The 19,598-nt window shown below is 39.0% G+C and overlaps 1 protein-coding gene across 6 annotated transcripts in view; it reads left to right on the top strand.

Moving 5' to 3' along the window:
* Nucleotides 1-19,598, top strand: part of cacna2d3a (calcium channel, voltage-dependent, alpha 2/delta subunit 3a) — a 131,966-nt gene that overhangs the window by 56,736 nt on the left and 55,632 nt on the right. For all 6 annotated transcript variants that reach the window (XM_085261158.1, XM_085261157.1, XM_085261161.1 and 3 more), the window contains exons 5-8: nt 7,024-7,186; nt 12,326-12,457; nt 13,686-13,897; nt 14,879-14,953. In XM_085261158.1, coding sequence (XP_085117284.1) covers nt 7,024-7,186; nt 12,326-12,457; nt 13,686-13,897; nt 14,879-14,953 — 582 coding nt within the window. The remainder of the gene's footprint in view (nt 1-7,023; nt 7,187-12,325; nt 12,458-13,685; nt 13,898-14,878; nt 14,954-19,598) is intronic.

Genomic DNA, 19,598 nt, shown 5'->3' with positions numbered 1-19,598 from the left:
TGGGGCATCATGGTCAATCCTTCCCAAATCACACGTTGTGTCTTTTTCTCTTGAGGCTGTTGATCTACTGTCTGACTCTCTGCAGGAAAAATATTAAAATCAGCAAAAGCCTTCAGAGATATGGCTTACTGCACTAAACTGCATCAGTGCTCTTCTAGGAGGCAAATTAAACTTTTGCAGTGTGTTTGCTTTTTAGTTTTTTTTTTCATTGACAAGCAATATTTTGACCTGATCTTGATCTGTGACTAAAAAAATGAACACGGGCTGATAGACATGTACCACACTCAACACAGTTTCCAGTGTCTGGTGTGCAGCCAGTGTTAGAGAGACGGCCACTTTGTAATTCTAGAGACAAAATCAGCATTATGTGCTTCTATTTGTAAGACATTCCTGCAAAAGTTGCACAAATCTTCACATGTAGAACATTGTGAAATGTCCAGAGAAACACTGGAGCACATTTACTAAAATAGCAGAAGCAAAAAATGCAGGTCAGAACCACCAAAGAGAGGACAAAACAGCATCGGAGACACAAAATCATGAATTTCAAAATCACCTAAATCACCCTTCTTCTCCATTCTGATTGGCAGTTCGAACTTGACCATGTCTACATATCTAAATGCATTGAGTAGCTGCCATCTGATTAGTTAATTACAGAAGGCATTTGCATTAATGAGCAATTGAACAGGTGGTGAGCATTTGTTAAAAGGCTAATTTTCACTTAGCGATCAGTCTCGTGGTTCTATATGTTCAAAAGTCGAGCCAAAGAATTAAAGGCAGAAAGTGATTGTTTTTGTAAATCCACTTATCGTGTGATTATATCAAACTCAGTGCCATAATAATATTTTAATGTGAGGTGGTACATATTACACAATAAATCCTTTTTGGCTTGCATGTTGAAAAAGGGAACTGAAGAGGCTCCACTTTTTACCCTTTGCTAACCCTTTATTCATCCTCTCCCTCTTTGTCTGTCCCACACTAAGTGAGTGGGTGCTGATGCTACAATCTCTCAACGTAATGCACCGCAGCGTTAAAGATCAGGTTGTTAACACTACGATCTGGGACTGCATTAGCGGCACTGGGCTCTCCTTTACTGTACTGCTGGAATGGCATAATTGACGTACTCAACACAGACACCCACACTTGGACACACACACACACACACACACACACACACACACACACACACACACACACACACACACACACACACAGTTACACATCATGGCTTGCCCTGGACTCCATTCAGACACCCACACTCGCTCTCGCACTATTGAAAATGTGCAATTTTAATCAAAATGAAAGACAACATACTGTGAATATAAATGCGTTTGTTAGCAGATTAATTAGCTGTGTTATGTCTTTACTTTTTTTAAGCATTGTGTTTTCTGTACTTTGAACTGCTGTTGCCTCTGGTGACTTATCTTTCTCATTTCTGTTTTTCAAAACAATTAACACTTAACATATGCACAGCTCTAATTGTGTCTTTCAACTGAGTCGTCATTAAGTGTTGCTCTGTCTTCTAGGTGGCCACTTCTATAAGAAACCTTTGTTGTTTAAGTGTATATAGAGAGGTCACAATGTTTAAAATGTCATTTTAAAAAGTAATAATTTTAATGGGAACCTCAAAGTAATCAGAAATAATCATAAAGAATACACAGAAACACTTCTCACTTCTATTTTGTTTCAAATTTGAGCATTTTTTTAGTTGCTTTTCTTCCATCTGAGCTGCAATCAGATGATAAATTAATGATAATTTACTCGACTCTTTAGTGCTATGACAAAGTGACAGACAAGGAGAGCAGTGCTTACTGCAGCTGCATCCACACCGAAAGAGATTATCTCATCACGCATCACCTATTAGCTGATTGCTGGTCGCTTGTAGATGTTGCACACTCTGGTTGCCTAGGTAACTCTTTAATATATTTATTACTAGGTCACATGTCATCCAAAACTATACTCTGCTCTCATTGTCACTGGCTTCAATCACTCACCTGGAACTGGAGAACATTTTATGCTTGGGAGCTGGACACTTGCTGTTGTCAGTGATTATGCTGCTAATGGTGACTTGAAGTTACAAATTACAATTAACCTTAAAAGGTATCTGATTAACCCACCGCTGGGCCAACACTGATTGAAAGCATCAAATCACTGCAACTTTATCATGATACAGAGTTTGCTTAAAATAAATTGAAGAGTTTTTCATGTCTGTGTAGTTGTAGTGTCAGTGATAGGTAGCAGATTTGAAAGCACGTTACAGGAGGGAAAATGAGGCCAATAATTGGAACGAGCTAAGACATATCAATATGTCTGAGTGGATGACTGTAAAAAAAAGAAAGATCCAATTTACTGATGCAACAGAACGGTAAGGAGGCAAGCATGAGAAAATGTGTTTCAAATCCACAGTGAAAACTGTTTGTTGGAGTGGGGTACAAAGAGAAAGCAGCACTTCAGTCTTCAGAGACATGCTGCACACTGAGGTATACAATCCCCAGCAGTAATGCCTGCTAACATACAGTATGTCAAAACGTTACATAAGAAGCACTTAAAGGCAGTTGAAGTGCAAATAGTGCTGAGTGTTATGGACTTAACCTTCACAGTCCCTGAGCTCAAACATATCTGAACATTTATGGGGCACTCGGTAACTGAAAACGCCAGCCATTCCTCATATCGCTATAACAACACCGTTATTGAGTTTTTGTTCCAGAGCTAGTTCAAATAAGGCAAAGGTATTCTAAAACCCCAAATCTTTTTATTCGATTCCATTACTCAAGGCAAGGCAAGTTTATTTATATAGCACAATTCAACAGCAAGATCATTCAAAGAGCTTTACAGGGACATTAAAAAACTAAAACAAATAAAAAGCATGATTTAAAATGGAAAAAACAAACAAAAAACACGAGATAAAATCAGTAGTTAAAATGTAAGTTTTGAAATTTTAACTTAAAAGTAAAACAGTGTGGATTTGGTGCTTTATTCCAATATAGCTGAGAACAGCTGAGTCTTCAAGCTGGATTTAAATAAACTGAGTGTTTCAGCTGATCGGAGGCTTTCTGGGAGTTTGGAGCATAAAAGCTGAATGCAGCTTCTCCATGTCTGGTTCTGACTCTGGGAACTGATAAACTAAACTCACTAACTCACTAAAATAAAAAAACAACTCTGATGTCTTTATATTTTAATCATAATAATAGTAATAATGCTAATTTGTATTTTACAACAGGTGGACTTTTAAAAAAAATCCCACCTGTTGTACAGGCAGGGAATGAACAGGCAGATGGGAGGGATATTAGTCTGTGACAACCTGGAAGTGCAACAGTTTCCCCACAGATATCCCTGATGATACAAGCCAAGTCACATAAATGCAGAAGGGAGCCAATGGGAGCTGAACACCAGGAAGAGACAGAAGGTGGTGAGGAATGCACAACAAGCTAACAATGGGAAATAAGAAGCAGCCTGAGCAGGAACACAAAAGGGGAAAATTGAGTTGAGAGGCAGAAAAGCAAGTAAATGAGAGAGAAACGGTGCAAAAGACAGAGTGAAGACACAATGGAGCTTTACCTTAAGCACGTGCAGTCACTTTAGCTTCTATGTGCCAGATATTAGTGTGTGCATCTATGGGCTGTGTACATGAAACTCCCGTTTTGTTAGTATTGGCCTTAAATGCTCAACATGTTAAGTAGAGATCAAGTCTGCTGTGAAGTGGGTTTTACAAGCTCCTCTGCAATGATATCCTACTCAATGTTTAACTCCCCCTAGCTTAATTTTGCTTGTTGCTTTATTAACACAAAACTGTTAAATGATTTAATATAATAATGTTAGAATATTATATTATATTATCTTTTACAGTGTTCACAGCAGTTTTGCTTTGCCAGGATCAACAATAAGTAATGCAAATTTAAAACATGTGAAAAATGATTTAAATGAAGACTTGATTGAATATTTAACAGCCACAAATGCAACAGTTGTAATTTTCATTGCTGCCATTCACACAGTCTTTGTGCAATGCATGTATTTCTTCTGGAGAATCAGAATCAGAAACTTTATTGTCATTGTCATGAGAACAACGAAATGAAGAATGGTCCCCGATCATTGCATCATCCCTAGCAATATCAAAATATAAATAAAACAATAAAATTCAATAAATAAAATAGATAGAATACTTAAAATACTAATAAGATATAACAGTAAAACATTCACATACATTCCCACACACATGCTTCAGACCGTGCATAGATTAACACAAGAGTGGCGTGATGGACATTTTTTTGTAGTATTCAGATGTGTTATTGCAGTTGGATAACAGCTGTGTTTGAGTCTATTAGTCCTTGCTCTGATTGCCCTGTACCGTCTGCCTGAGGGCAACAGTTCGAACAGGGAGTGGCCAGGATGTGAGGTGTCTTTTATGATGTTTTGGGCCTTTTTAAAACAGTGGGCGTTGTGTAGAACTTCCAGTGTGGGGAGAGGGCAGCCAGTGATCTTTTGGGCGGTGTTAATGATCCCTTGGAGTGCTTTCCTCTGAGCCCCTGTGCAGCTAGTGTACCAGATGCATATGCAGTAAGTTAGAACACTCTCAATGGTGGCTCTGTAGAAGGACACCAGCAGTCTCTGTGTGATGTTATTCCTCCTGAGAATTCTCAGGAAGTACAGTCTCTGTTGGGCCTTTTCCAGCAGCTCGGAGGTGTTCACACTCCAGGAAAGGTTCTCCTCCTCCTGGAGCTCGACTCTGAGAGGTTTAAGTACAGTTGTGCTGTGTCCGAGGAACTCAGACCTTCTTTACCAGTGGATAAAGGTACAGTTAGGTCAAGTACAATCAAAAAAAATTAATTAATAAAAAATCTTGCTGTCATTTACAATCACACCTGATTTCTCGATTTCTGATTTGAGGGAGATTCTGAGTTCCAGATCAAGTGGTATTGTAGACAAGATATATATTCTAATACATTATTGGAATGACATATAGCTGTGAACACAGGCTAACGTATCATTCACAGTTCTGCACATATCTATTTTTAATATTTTCTATTTGTCCCTCTCAGCAGCTTCATCTCGTCTCCTTTCCTGATTTTGTTCTATAATTATCATTAAGCAGTGAAAATTTATCCTGTTTCACTGCATTTGTATTTGTTAACAGCCTGTTTGTTTCATGGTTACAGGCTTAAAGAAAACCCTTTAAATTATCCTCGCACTTCCTTCTATCTTTAAAGGCACATTTTGAAGTGATTCCCCAAAGCAAGACAGACATGAAAATGCTGGTGTCAGAGTCAGCTCATTTAAATCCTGTTCATTTTGTTGGACTGGAAAACACAGGTACCAAACTGGTTGTAGAAAATAGATGATATTCCAAACATCATAAAGGTCAATGTGCCTACGATTTCTTTTTACAAGTCAAGTCCCCAACATTAGTGAGTTGCATACTAATGTGCTTGTACTGTAAGTAAATGCTTACGGATGCAATCTCATGCAGTGGCTGATGTTATAATGTTGTGTTTCTTTAATCTGCTCGCTGCTCCGTATGCTTTGGTCATTTCATCTTTTTTTTCCCTCTTATGCTAAAATGCTTGGCCTGATCTTTTTGTGTTCATGCAGGAATAGAAAGATTCAGGTAAAAGCCTAAAAATATGGAACAGAATATGCAACACTGATCTCACCTTGAAATGGCAGTGTTCCCCTTGATAAAAGGCTAATAAGTCTAATCAGGCCTGATTAATTACACCGATAGGCACTGTTGTTGCCAGCCTAATTGATGGCTTTATCTGTGTTTTGCTCTGTGCTGAAGGGATGATGGTGCGTCACAGAGACGCTAGAAAGATTTAGCCCAAATGAAGGTTATTGGTGCCAGAATAGAGAACTGGGTTGATGGGGCAAAGGGGTTCCTCCGTCCCATGTAGAAAAGGGCCTACTGAGGTACGTTGTAGGTCTATGGGCTAAGTGCTTGCCTCCATACAGACTGACTCTTTACTTCAGTCTGCTGTCTTTTCAGTTACAGCTCATGCCTCAGGAAGTCCAGAGAGTGTCTGTGCCCCTCTGAATGATAGCACATGTACGGAGGCTTTGTATTAGACTTGAGGGAACGGCTTTTCATTTTTGTCAAGAGCCCTTTTCAGACCTTATTCTGTTTGATTACAAGAGAAATCATTGTGACTGTGAGCCATGTAATCGCCACTGCACACCTGCCCAGGAGTGTTGCTGCTGCTGCTGAGAATAAACACAAAGTAAAGGATGTAGATGTTTCAATTCAAGTAAGAAAGAAATTAAGCAGAGCTTAAAAGCACTTGTTAGGACCCACATATTTGTAATCATTTTGAAGAAAACTGTATTTTGTTTAAATTAAATGTAGGGGTGGTGGTTTGAATGTCAAAATCAATGTGGCATCACTTGGGAGTTTTTGGCCACACTTGTAAATAATCCTGAAAAGGATAAGAGGAAGAGGATGGATGACATTTGTTTTATTTGGGCACAGTTTCACAACTAAAGACTGTTTTTATATCAAAAATAGTGTCAAGTCATGAAGAACATTTAAACATGCTGCTTTCAGCTTTTTGTTCCTCTGTATGTGTCTGTATAGTTTATTTCCATGTAAACACTGAGATGTTTTTCGCTTGCTTCACTGTGTTCATCTGATTGTTGTCTTTTGTTCTGCTTTAACTGTAGCCTTTGCAGGCATTGCCCTGCATGGCATCTCAGACTTAAGAGCCTTTGGGATGCTGGGAGTCATGTGCTCTATATTTATCCAGCTTTATGATTTATTAATAGTCTCCCCAGTATGCGCAGTACTAAAAATACACCAGGGCCAGAACATCTAGCTAGAAAGGGAGTGTTCAGAGGTTTGAGGAGAGATCTGTCCACTCAGCAGCTTTCCACTGTAACAACATGCACGTCTGGGATCATCCAAGGATTCAGGTTACCACAGTACGCAATATCGACTCTGTGTGGCAGCTTCAGGGACTGTTTAGCTGTGTTGTGTATGTTATGTTGTGTGTGTGCCTTGTTTTATGTCTGTTTCTCTCTCTTTCTGTCTCTTTCTAGTATGAATACTTTAATGCAGTGCTGATCAATGAGGTGGATGAGGAGGGGAACAGTGTAGAGCTGGGAGGGGAATTTATCCTGCAACCCAATGACCATTTTAACAACTTGTCAGTCAACCTCAACCTCAGCGTGGTGCAAGTCCCCACCAACATGTACAACAAAGGTACGTTCACGACCCCCAATGTAAAGTAAAAGTGCTTCAAAATGCATGTGCACAATACTGGCTTGGTTTAACCCTTAAATGGGTGAGAAAAGATATGTGGCAACTAAATGGACATCAAAATTGGCCTCCCCATGACTCAGGGTGTAGAACCACATGGATTTCTCCCAGCCAATCAGCAAAGATCAGGTTATGTGACAGTGACACAATTGTATCTGTCCAATCAGTAATGGCCTGGAGCATTTCAGACATCAGTGTTGTTTTACAATTTGAGATACTAGGTTTTTCGCCCCTACCTACTCTCACACCTGTGGTCCTAACATCAGAACAAGCTGTGGTATGTGGATGAAACCCATGTTTTTATAGTCAAAGGAGCTTGCAAAGAAAAGCGTCTGGACTTCTTTAAGTTGCTTGAAGACGTTTCACCTCTCATCCGAGAAGCTTCTTCAGTTCTAAGGTCAAATGGTGGAGAGTCCCAGATATAAACCTAGTGGACAAAAAGACAAAAACATGGCAAGTCCAGACGCTTTTCTTTGCAAGCTCCTTTGACTACGATGACCTGGATGACTGAGAACCTTCACAGACACCATGTTTTTATAGTTCAGCAGTTAATCTACATGTTGAGATCACTTTTCTTGTTGTTGTTGTGTCACAGAAACGACTAAAAACACTGGTCTAAAAATGTGGAATCAGAAACACAGTTGGTGTGTGAGCTGATGCGCATGTCCGGAGGCAGATTTGAATTCATTAACTTTAACTATTTGGATCATCCCTGCCACACACTGACTTAATTAGCAGTTAAATAATTAGACTTCCACTACCACAACTCGAGAAGTCATGGCCTTGTACAAGGCTCAGCGGACAGCGTGAATGTCATGTCAACTTAACCAAGCTAACAGAGGCAAAGAAATTATAGGGCGAGAGCGAGAAGGGAAGAGGGAGACGTAAATGAGAAAGAAAGTAGGTTAAGTCAGACTGATGGAAGGTCTGAGCAACAGATTAATTGCAGCTAGGTGGAAAAAAGAGAGGAAGGAAGTGAGAGTGACAGGAGGTGAATGAATGAAATGAAATGAATGAAAGTGCTAGGAGCTGGGGTTGGCAGGCTTGTAGGCTGATACAGCGAGAGCAAAAGTAATTTTGATTTGATTCACAGGCAAATGAGTAGAGTTACACACACACATTCATACAAGCTAATACACACACGCAGCTTTAAAGATTTTACTTTTGCGAGATTTGTTCGTGAGTAGCAATAACTTCAGCTTATTAGCTGGAACTTCAGGGAGCTTTTCAAGATTTCAAGCCTCACTTTTCTGTTAAAAGACATTTACGTCTCTTTTATATGTCCTTAGAGTAAGAAAATGTATGTGTACAATTATTTAAAGCATTTGCAACCATTTTTGCAATAAATTTTAATTTTGTGACAATTGCATGTGCATGTCTTTAATGCTGGATTTGCACTTTTTATGTTTAATGTTACAGGATGCTAGCTAGCACTATATTTTTTTTACAAGTACCACGATCTTACAGAAAGGGGGCTCGCAGGTGTTCAGACAGAAAATAGCCCTGTGCTGGAAAACACAAGGTGCTATATCAGGGCAGGTTTGGGCAACAGGTGCAGCTGAGAGGATGAAAAATGATCCAAGAAGGCCAGTTTTAGTAGCAAATCTAAGGTTTGAAGGGTCATCTGATGCTATTGCACTGCGCAGTGTTTCGGGTCATTGTAATGCAAGTTTTTAGAACTTTTAAAAAATCTTTAGCAGGCAGTCTAACAATCTTACTAAAATCTGAAGGTAATCTTTCAATAATCTTTTCTTCAGTATATTAAATTGATAATGATTCTGAGCAAAGTTCTGGGATGAAAAAGCAGTTTTTCCCACACAGTCAATCGCAGTCATCTCAACCTGTTCGTAATGCTGCTGAAGAGCTGTTTGTAGCCTCTGTACTTCATAAATTGTTTGGCATCAGCTGTGATGAATCGCAGTTTAGGTCCATGGCAGCAGAGAGCTCTCCCCCTCTCCAGAAATTAATCGCAAAAGGAGCTCGCCACTTTCAAACATCCATCTTTCAAAAATATATCTCACACAGTCATTTTTATGATGCTGAATGACAGAAACGTGACATGGAAAAGTAAACCTATGCACACATTTAAAGGGGGTCACAACAGTCCACGTATGTAAATCCAGTACGTATATTCATACATACACAGAGCAAATGCTTTTCCAATTCTCTCCCTTCATGGTTTCTTACTCGTGATATTTAGCTTTCCTCCTTGATCAGTGGACGTAACCTAATAACATGAATGATGACAATAACCTGAATCGTGTGATTCAGGATAATAAAAGTAATATTTGTGCACATGAACATGTATATATAGTGTACAATGCTGTAATGATCGTGGCAGCTTCTTAGACTGAAGTGGAGTGCATTAGCTGAGATGAATTTAAATGACAGCTAATGGGGAAGTAGAGCCCATACTTCCTTCCTCATCATGAGCTGAGATTGTAATAGACACTCAAACTGCACCAGAAGTGACTATTGTTGTGTAAATATGGGCTGGATCAAATCCAGCCTCCTCTCAACTCCACTTCATAGAGGTGGATGGGTGTTTACTATCAAGAGAGGGCTTTAGTGTGCTAGCTTCCAGAGGAATAATTCAATCATGGCTTATTGGCATGACTGTTGACAGCAGAACAATGCTGGCAGCATAGACAATGATGGGGAATCTGTTATCTGCTTTTCTTTCTCTTTGTCCATTAGGTACTTGTCTGTCTGTCTCCCAGTAATTTTCTAGCTCTTTCTAGCTGCCTTCCTGTCTTTTTTATTGCAGTCTAAAGGGTATATTTTGTGTCTGTCCTGCCACACACTTGTGTCTGTCTGTCTGTGCATCCTGTTCTGCTCCCATCTTCCTCGCCCCGCTTCTGAACCAAGTAATAACCAGCTATAATAAGCTTGTCTGTCTGGTCTCTAACCAGTACATTCATAACGCTCTCAGCCTGCAAATTGAAAAGAAGGTTTAGTAATTGGATTTGCCATTTGGACAGAATTATAAGCAAATACTATTGCACATAATGTATGCAGTGTATAGCTGCACATGGTTATTGTGGAAGACGTGCAATGAATAAGCCCACATTTCCAGTTTTAGCAGCTTGATGCAATATTTAGCTTGAAGTTCATAGCTGTCTCTGTTTGTCTGTCTATCTATTGGCACCAATATAGTAACCCTTATGTTGTCTTAAATTGGTCATTTTTTCTTTTGGGTTTTTAATTGCCAAGCTGAGTTTAATTGTAGCATGATATTTATAGAATAGATATCACTAAGCCTATAACTGTAAGCATAAATTCAGGATGCAGTAACTACTGGTTTGTAAATTACTGCAAATGTATTAAAAAAAGTTATTTTGAAAAGATAAATGTTAAATAATAGCAGTAAGGTTTTACACATCAACATAACATCAAATCATCTGGTCCCCAGCAACCTCAGAATAACTGCAAAACAGGACATATTACACCATGTCATTATTTATTTAACAAATATTAAGACAATGATTGAGGAGCAGTGTGTGAAAGACTAAGTATACCCTCACTATGTCCATAGGAATTAAGAGGAGCAGCCAAGTGAGGCTAATCAGATGCATTTGACTACCAAGTGTGAGCACCTCTATAAAGCAGAGGCTGTGGCAGCTTATAGATGAATCTAAATGTGTTGCAAAAATGTAAACTTGTATTTTGACATTTCCAGAGCATTCGGGGTTGTGTGAACATAATGCCAAAAAGGAAAGTCATCAGCAATGCTGAATGCTCCGCATCAGCCTGAAAAGGGTTACAAGACCATTTCCAAAACATATTAAATCCATCATCCAACTACGAGAAAGCTTATTCACAAGTGGAAAATGTTGAAGGCAGTTTTCCCAGGAGTGGAGGTCCAGGCAAATTCACCCCAAGGTCAGGTCGTTCAATGTTCAGAAAAACCGCAAAACACCCCTCAGACTCTGCAGGCATCAGTTAGCGTGTTAAATGTTAAAGTTAGAGACAGAATGGACAGAAAAGGAGTGAGTTGTTTTGAAGGGCTGCCAGGAGAAAGCCTCTTCTCTCTGAAAAGAACATTGCAGCACAGCTTAGATGGCCAGTGTGCATCTGAACAGACCACAAGACGTCTGGAACAATGTTCAGACAAGACAAGTGTCAAACACAGCATGTCAACATAAACATCTCACACCAGCTGTAAAACAGGGCGACAGAGAAGTTAAGCTTTGGCCCTTTTTTGCAATCACAGAAACTGGTCACTTTGCAGTCATTGAGTCAGCCATGAACTCCTGTGTATCAAGGTCATACTAAAGTATAAACACTCTATACTAAAGTGTTGCTGCCTGTCTGACAATTAAAGCTTGGCTGAAACTGGGTCACACACCAGGACACAAGCGCAGCAGCAAATCTACAACAGAATGAAAAAAGAAAAGAGGTGACAAGTCAAAGTCGAGTATTCAGCTTCACTGAAATGCTCTAGTGGGACCTTAAAAGAGCTGTGCAAGAACCATTGCCTACAAATCTTAATGAACTGAAGCAACGTTGTAAAGAAGAGTGAGACAAACTTGCTCCACAACAATGTGAGAAAGTCAGACAGAAAACAATTCAGTTGAGTTACGCCTGCTGACCGTGGCTCTACAGAATTATGGAGTTTACTTCCGTTTACACACTGCTTCTACATTTGGACTTTTTGTTAAATAAATAATAGCATTTTGCTGTTCATCTGTGGTTGTACTCACCTTTCTTGTAAGACCTGCTTAGAGTTTTTTAATGTCCTGATACATAAAACTTGAAAAGAGGTGTACTTTCTTTTTACCATGACTATATATAATTATTGTACTTTTTATGGGTTAAAATTCAGCAGTCTCCTCTATCCTGCCTCTTTTTCATCCTTTTAATATTGTTTCTCTTCTCTCATTTTTCACTCTGTTTTTCTGCTAACTGCTTTTCTTGAATCTCTCTGAAATGAATAATGCCTGGTAGCAGCCTGTGGACGTGCAGCGTGTGATATGATATGACTGAATGAGCAGGCACCAGAGAATATATGCTCCAACCTCCTAGACTGCAAATATATATATATATTCAATGTTTGTCTGCCTCTCCATTTTTCTCACTCAGACTCCGCCATTGTCAATGGAGTGTACTGGTCTGAGGCCTTGAACAAAGTGTTTGTGGATAACTTTGAGAGAGACCCATCACTCATATGGCAGTACTTTGGCAGTGCCAAAGGCTTTTTCAGGCAGTACCCAGGTAAGTGTGTGTTTGTTGTAAGGATGGATGTGATCTGGGGATGACTGTCTGTGTTTTTGTAATTAAGTAGTCGTCTTTATGAAGCAGAAATGGGAATGTTCAGTAACTGAGAGCAGGAGAATGGAGGTTAGCAATGAGCTAGAGGGGAGCAGAAATGCAGAACAGTGGAAGTTTGCCGAGATTAGACTCTGTGTAAAGAAAATAAGAAAAAAATATAAAAACATTTGACACAGGTGAGGTGGCGTAAATATTTTTATAGGAGAAGCATTATCAAAAAGGGGGATAGATGTTATATTTAGCATTGAATATGATGAAATCCACAGAAAGTGTTTTACTTTTCTGTTCTTAACTTTTTACTTTTTTAACTGTAAATTTAAAAAAAGAAAATTTTAAATGTTCAGTGTTACCTGTTGAATTTTACGCGGTTATCATACCTCAGCTGTCCGCTGAAAGCATCTGACCTCAGTTCCCCCAAAGTCATTACTGCATTAATCAATTCTATGCTTAAATAACCCATCAAATCATATTTTCTGTCAACTGGAAAAAAGCCCAAAACAAAACATGAAAATACCCTGCAGTGTGTTCTGTGGAGTGTTTTTAGTCAGAACAGTCACTCTGCACTAAGGTGCTAAAGGGACTGCCAATTGTGCAACATAAGTTAAAAAAAAAGATGTTTTAACCTCCTAGGACCTGCGTCCACATACGTGGACATCACATTTTGAGTTATTTGAGTTATTTAGACCAAAATACTCAATTTTGCTCTACATGGGCCTGATATCCACTTACGAGGACATTATACTGCTGCTGTTCTATCGATATTTTAAACGAATATCCTCATAAGTGGCTCTGATTTTTCTCAGAAACAAAAACTAGATAAAAACATTTTTTTTTTTTAGTAATTCTTCGTTTTTACATTCATCAGGTCCCAATCAGCCCAAATATCAAAGAGAAATGAAAAATGCATGCCGGTTCGGGTCTTAGGAGGTTAATATAAAATAATTTCTACATAGCAGGATACTGTGAGGGCAAATGTATTTTTAAAGCAACGATACATTCAACTGTGATAGAGAAAGAGTATGTTTTGGTACAAAATCCCAAAGGTTGCTTAAAGAAATGACTTCTTGGCCCACCTTTTTTTTATCACTTAGCTTAGATAGGTAACTTTTCTTAGTACTCCAGTACTTTAGCATCTCTTTGTGCATCTATTTGATTTGTGGCATTCTTAAAGGAATCAAATGGAAGCCAGATGAGCATGGAGTTATTGCTTTTGACTGTCGAAACCGGAAATGGTACATCCAGGCTGCCACCTCTCCAAAGGACGTGGTGATCCTGGTGGATGTAAGTGGCAGCATGAAAGGCCTGAGACTGACTATCGCCAGGCAGACGGTTTCCTCCATACTGGACACTCTTGGAGATGACGATTTTTTTAACATCATCGCTGTAAGTCTGCACAGTCGAGAACATTGTTAGACTCGGATAGGTGCGCAAATGTATTCACAAAAACAAACAAAAAAACCCCAGAGACCCACATCTTTCCTTCTCAGATCAGAGGAAATGCTGGAACGAATCAGCTTTCTCTGCTGTCATGCTCACAACCAATTAACAGTCAGCTGAATGGAGATTTAAAATGCAAAAGAGGCAGTTGTGATTGGATCCAGCCTCAGGCACCTAAAATATTGTTATCGTATTTCAGCGTGATGCAACTCTGCAAGTGTGTGTATGACCGTGCGTGTGTGTCTGATGTGATTTCACATCAAAACATTTCCACAGTCACTTTCAGTCGCTTTCCTCACTGAGCAAAGTTTTCATTATCATTTAATATCCTAATCATGTTGAAAACTCTTCTTTTGAAAAATAGAGAAAAAGAGGATTTGACAATCAGGCAGAAACACATTGTTTCCCCAGACTCTCTCTAAAAGGATATGTCATTTTGACTTATGTGTTTCCTCTTTTTGTTTGTTATTTATTACTGTGTCACTTTTACGGTGTTGCACACATTCTAAAATGGAAATAGTATTATTTTGTCTAAAGTATTTGCAGAGGTGGAACAAATTATGTGTATGCTCATGCAGCGAGATTTGGATATGTGGGGCAAAATGTCTACACATCCAAAGAAGTAAAACTAAAAGAAACATATTCACACACACACATATGCACATAAACTGAAAAGGGCAAAGTTACTTGCTTTGGAAGAATGCACTATCACTGCCTTTCTTAGTCTAATTTGAGCTGTTTTTAAGGCATTGAATGGTAGGCAGGTATCATAAGGGTTATTCTGTGCAGTGTAATGTGCAGTTTTACCCAGATGAGTAGTTTTTAGCATCTTCACACTGCTTTTTTCATGGTAGATTAAACAGCTCTTTTTGAATGCTGGGTTCAAAGTAATGAACATTAATACTTTGTACCTGTGTAATTCTCCAGTACAATGAGGAATTGCACTACGTGGAACCGTGCCTGAATGGAACTCTGGTCCAAGCAGATGTCACCAATAAAGATGTAAGTATCTCCTAATGTTACAGACACATTCAGGTCCGAGTCCATAATTACACCAGCCTGGTTTGAGGATTTAAGTGTAACGCTTTCTAAATAGACTGAGACTTTTATTATTTTTCTTTAGGGCCAAAACAACTATTCCAGTCATTTCTTAGTTCAGCTGCTGGAAGTTACTCTTATAATTTGCTCAGTGCAATTTTAGAGTCAAGAGGACTTTAGTCTTGAGGTGACGTTTGTGTGTCCTAACGATAGGAAATATTCTAATATTCTATAATCCGAGCGAGAGATGGTAGCAATAGGAATTATCAATATCACTTATCTGTTTGATTCCTTATTGAGCTCTTATCGATTCTCATTCTCATTCTTATTGCTCCGCTTTGAGAGTCACCACCATCTCTAACCAGCATTTTACAGACATTACATTCATGCAAATGAATTGTATACTGTGTGCTCTAACGTTTGTGTATTGTGGAGAGAGCTTTCCCTTCTTTATTGTGATCGGTGTTGGGGTACTTACTCAAAAAAAGTAATGTATTACTAATACCATCATATTATTTAGGTATGAACAAAAAGCCGACAACACAAAACAAAGATGCCAACCAGCACACATACTTTAAAATGATTCTAATGTAGAACCATGAAAAGGTCGAAACTGAGGCTCATCAGTTTATTACCTGTTGAAGTTCAGGGTCGGCTGCTGGGAAGGCGTCTGTATTCACTCAGCTTTAGTGCCTCTCTGGGTTCTTGGCTAGCTTAGTGTTAGCATGCTAGCTGTGGGTGCAAGTGCTTGCAAAGAGCTAAGTTATGTTAGCAGTATATTGCAGTTGTTTCTGTCCTGGATGCAGCTTGCAAACTAGAGCAGGGCGACATGGCCAAAAATATTTATCACGATATATATTTGAAAATTTGCGATAACGATATAACTGACAATATAATTGATGCGAGACAAAATACAACTCCACAACATTACTAGCGCAAAAAGACAACCTTCCATTTATTTTCACGTAAACAAGAAGCTGGTTTTTATGTACATTAAAGCTTTATAAAAATGTAACAGTGCAAATGCAAATTCCTTGCTGAAAGTTTAACCAAAAGGCATTTCCAGTAGAAATGGGCTGACATATCCTGAGCATAACCATGTATAATATCCACTGAAGTTAAAAAGAGGTGCTTTGCAACATTAAACTGCAGTGTGCAGTACGTATTTTTCGGACCATAAGGTGCACGGGATTATAAGGCACATTAAGCGAAACAAAGCAGTCAGATAAATCAAACTTTATTAAACTCATTCTTCTTGCTTCCTCCACTTCTGTACCATTGATTCATTAATGTTGAATCCTCTGGCAGCTGCTCTATTCCCATGTTGCTGCAGTATATTAATGACTAACCTCGTATTGTGGATGGATTATCTCAGTTGTTCTCCTGACTGAAGTTTGGTCCGTTTACAGCATCCTGCCATGTGATTGCATTTGTCTCTAACCATGAAGAACCTTCACGTTAACTTTTATAAGTGGAAAAGTGTTAGTGTTCGTCCTCCAGCTTCACTGTTTATGTTATGCTAACATAGCTGTGTCGCTAGCGATCACGTAGCACATCATTATATACCAGCTAGCCCAACTTCAGTAACCCTACAAACGTCACTGCTGTTTAGTTTCCTGTCTTCATTTATGTTGGAAGTGATAGCAGAGCTGTACGTTTGATTTTTTTCAGAAATCTCTCCGTCAGAACATGCTATATCATGCTTAGGTAACTAGCGAAACTAGCGAGCTAACTTCCGCTAGCTTCCTGCTAACTTCTAACTCCGTTAAATGTAATAACTTTTGTTTTCATGGATGCCTGGAAGTTAAACTTTATAGTTACACCTGGATAAGCAGCAATGCTGATCGTTTTATTAAAGATGAAAGAATTTAGACAGTTTTTAACTCTCAGTGATGCTGCAGTGTTGTTTGACCTGAAGATACGGAGTTTAGGACCCAGATTACTCCCAGATTTAAGAGCATCTTAGTCCGACAAATACGACAATAACAACGGCCGCTTGCATGTTCTGCAAAAAAATGTGCTTTGTTGTGTATCTGACGGACAAACACCAAACCAGTTCCACATCACTGAAGTTGCATCATTTTTACAAACCAATTCTGGTTCATCTGTTTCACTCAACAATCGGCCATGTGCGTATGAAAACAAAGGCATTGCGCATGCGCGTTTTACTCCCATTCTATCGCGATATTTCATTTTCCTATCGTTGCCTAACATTATACCGGTATTACCGTGAACGGTATAATATGGCCCAGCCCTATTGCAAACCAATTTGCTCTTGTTCTTTTGTGCAAAAAAATAAAAGTAATGTCCATATCCATGTTATTAGTCCTTTATTTATCCAGGTTTAAAATCTCATTGAGATTAAAAATCTCATTTCCAAGAGAGACCTGGCATCATGGCAACAAAAGTAAAATGTTGTAGACTGCACCACTGCTTTCCTCCTCTAGAACACAAACGGACAGCTGATTGTAGCACAAGTGCAAGTGGAACTGATAGGCAGGCAGACTAACAATTCCAAGGATTTTAAATACTGAAATAATAAAATTACTTAGAAGAACCATTTCTCGATTCCCAGTCGTAGCAAAAAGGAGCGTGTTCATGTTAGGAGAGGTCCAACAATGGACCTCTGAGAAAATTCACATGCAAGTTTTCCTTATTCAGATTCATAATTACAAAGTTACCTGAAATGGTCTCTGTCTTATAAATATGCTCTGAACTTCAGCACAGCTAGAATATGAGAACTGCACTCTAACTGTAAATTTAACATAAACTTACAATGACCATGGGCTTGCTTAAAGCTATGTATGTGATGTGCTAATCAGATTGGTGTAGTGAGACTAGCGCGAAGGAGTCCGGTGCTAGAGAAGTACAGTGTTTATTCATTGGAGTGCATTATGTTTGCATAATAATGTCAACATGGTGCAGTTCCTGCTATTATTGAGGCATGATTCCCCTCGTCATCTCTGAGACTCTGATTTATGCAGCATAGACTGCATCAAAAATCTGGTCTCCCCTAAAACCGTTAAAGGTTCGTTTCAAAAATTCAGTTGACTTCTATTCTTACATTCTCAAAGTCTTTTGACACAGCTGTTTTCTAGCAAATACACTGACTGCCTTCCATGCACTACATGAAAGTAGTGGGTTTGTTTAAGTTAGTTTCTGTTTACTTTGTAGTGAGTGTACACTTATGCATATGGATTAGCACTGTGTGTTTAATTTCAGAATGTAGTTTACTGTTGCCTGAGTCAGCCAGCTGAGAGGGGAAGGCAGTCTGCAGCAGTAGATAAGGCTAATGTCTTCTGTTTCAGCTGAGGGCAAGAAGTAGTCGTCACTCTGGAGATTTAAACATTCTGATCTGACGTTCGAAAATATGTTTTTTCACGCCCAACGTGAAATGTTGGGGCAAAAACCCACATTAAGTTTTCATGTGACACACATGAATATGACTACATTAATAGTATTTATTTGTCCATATGCATGTCAACGGGTGTGTAAATATGTGGAGGTCATTCATGTCTTGTTGTCATTCACATGTGCAGTAGTTTTACTCTAAAGAGATATTTTAAAGAGATGATCTCTAACGTCATCTCTTTTGGACTTTGTACAAATAGAAACATGTTTGACTTACGCTGGAATCTGAAGCACTGATTGTTTGCTATCTGAAACAGACTGAACTTAGGATTTAAATGACTCTTGTGAGCAGAAATCTTTTTTTCTTGTGTTTAGTAAGAGAAAACTTTCAAACTATTGCTTTGAGCAGCGCCTGTTGATTTATTTCTGAAACAGACCCGTTTGACTCGCTTCTTCAAGCATTGCTCTTCGTTGTTCAACAACGGCCCTTTTTTGTGCAGGTATCGGATTTGCATCTGTCCTCACGTTGATTTAAATAACTTATCATAGCAATCAAAAGCTTTGGCTTAGCAAGCTGCAAAATTGAGATATTTTGGTTAATCATTAAAATGTCCTTGTACCCTGGCTTCTTTCATTTCACTGATACGATCGCTTTTAAGAATCAAAGGTGTCTGAAGGATTGAAGAAGTTTGATGTGCAATGCACATTTCTGAGCCTTTTGGTGCAGACAAAAGGTTGGGAACATTAAGCATTGCATTCACACTGACACACACATTTTCAATCTGCCACTTTAGTACACTGCTGTGCCAGGAATTGAACATGGCCCGCTGTGCTGAGAAAAATCACTTCAATCTTAGCTCACAAGCACACTTGCAAGCAATAGGTAAAGTTTGCTATGCTCCAGGGTACAGCCTTTTTTATCCACATCCATGGATAGCTTATCTTTTTGCCGATTGAAACAGCAGAAGTTGGTTTTGTATACACATTTATCTGTACATTGCACTTGCATTATATGTGTGTGTGTGGGTGTGTGTGCTTGCTCCCAAGAGGGCAAAGCTCTGAAATGGCCTTATGTTTCTTATGACCCCCCCACTGTGTACCAAGAGACTTTGGTCCTCCCATGAGTAAGGAACAAAAGACAGGAAAAGATGACGATAGTGGTAGAAAAAAGGGAGCAGGGGGTGTAGGTTTAGTCTGTTTCTAAATCATGAAACCTGGTTGCATTCATGGCTTATCATGCCTCAATTACCAGTGGCAA

Source organism: Mchenga conophoros, linkage group LG20 (assembly GCF_057382185.1).
Source record: "Mchenga conophoros isolate Kocher_MC1m ecotype Shallow Benthic linkage group LG20, M_conophoros_male_GT1.1, whole genome shotgun sequence".
In the NCBI taxonomy this organism is placed as follows: domain Eukaryota; kingdom Metazoa; phylum Chordata; class Actinopteri; order Cichliformes; family Cichlidae; genus Mchenga; species Mchenga conophoros.
The sequence above is the reverse complement of the archived record's forward strand: the minus strand, read 5'-3'. Positions and strand labels throughout refer to the sequence as shown.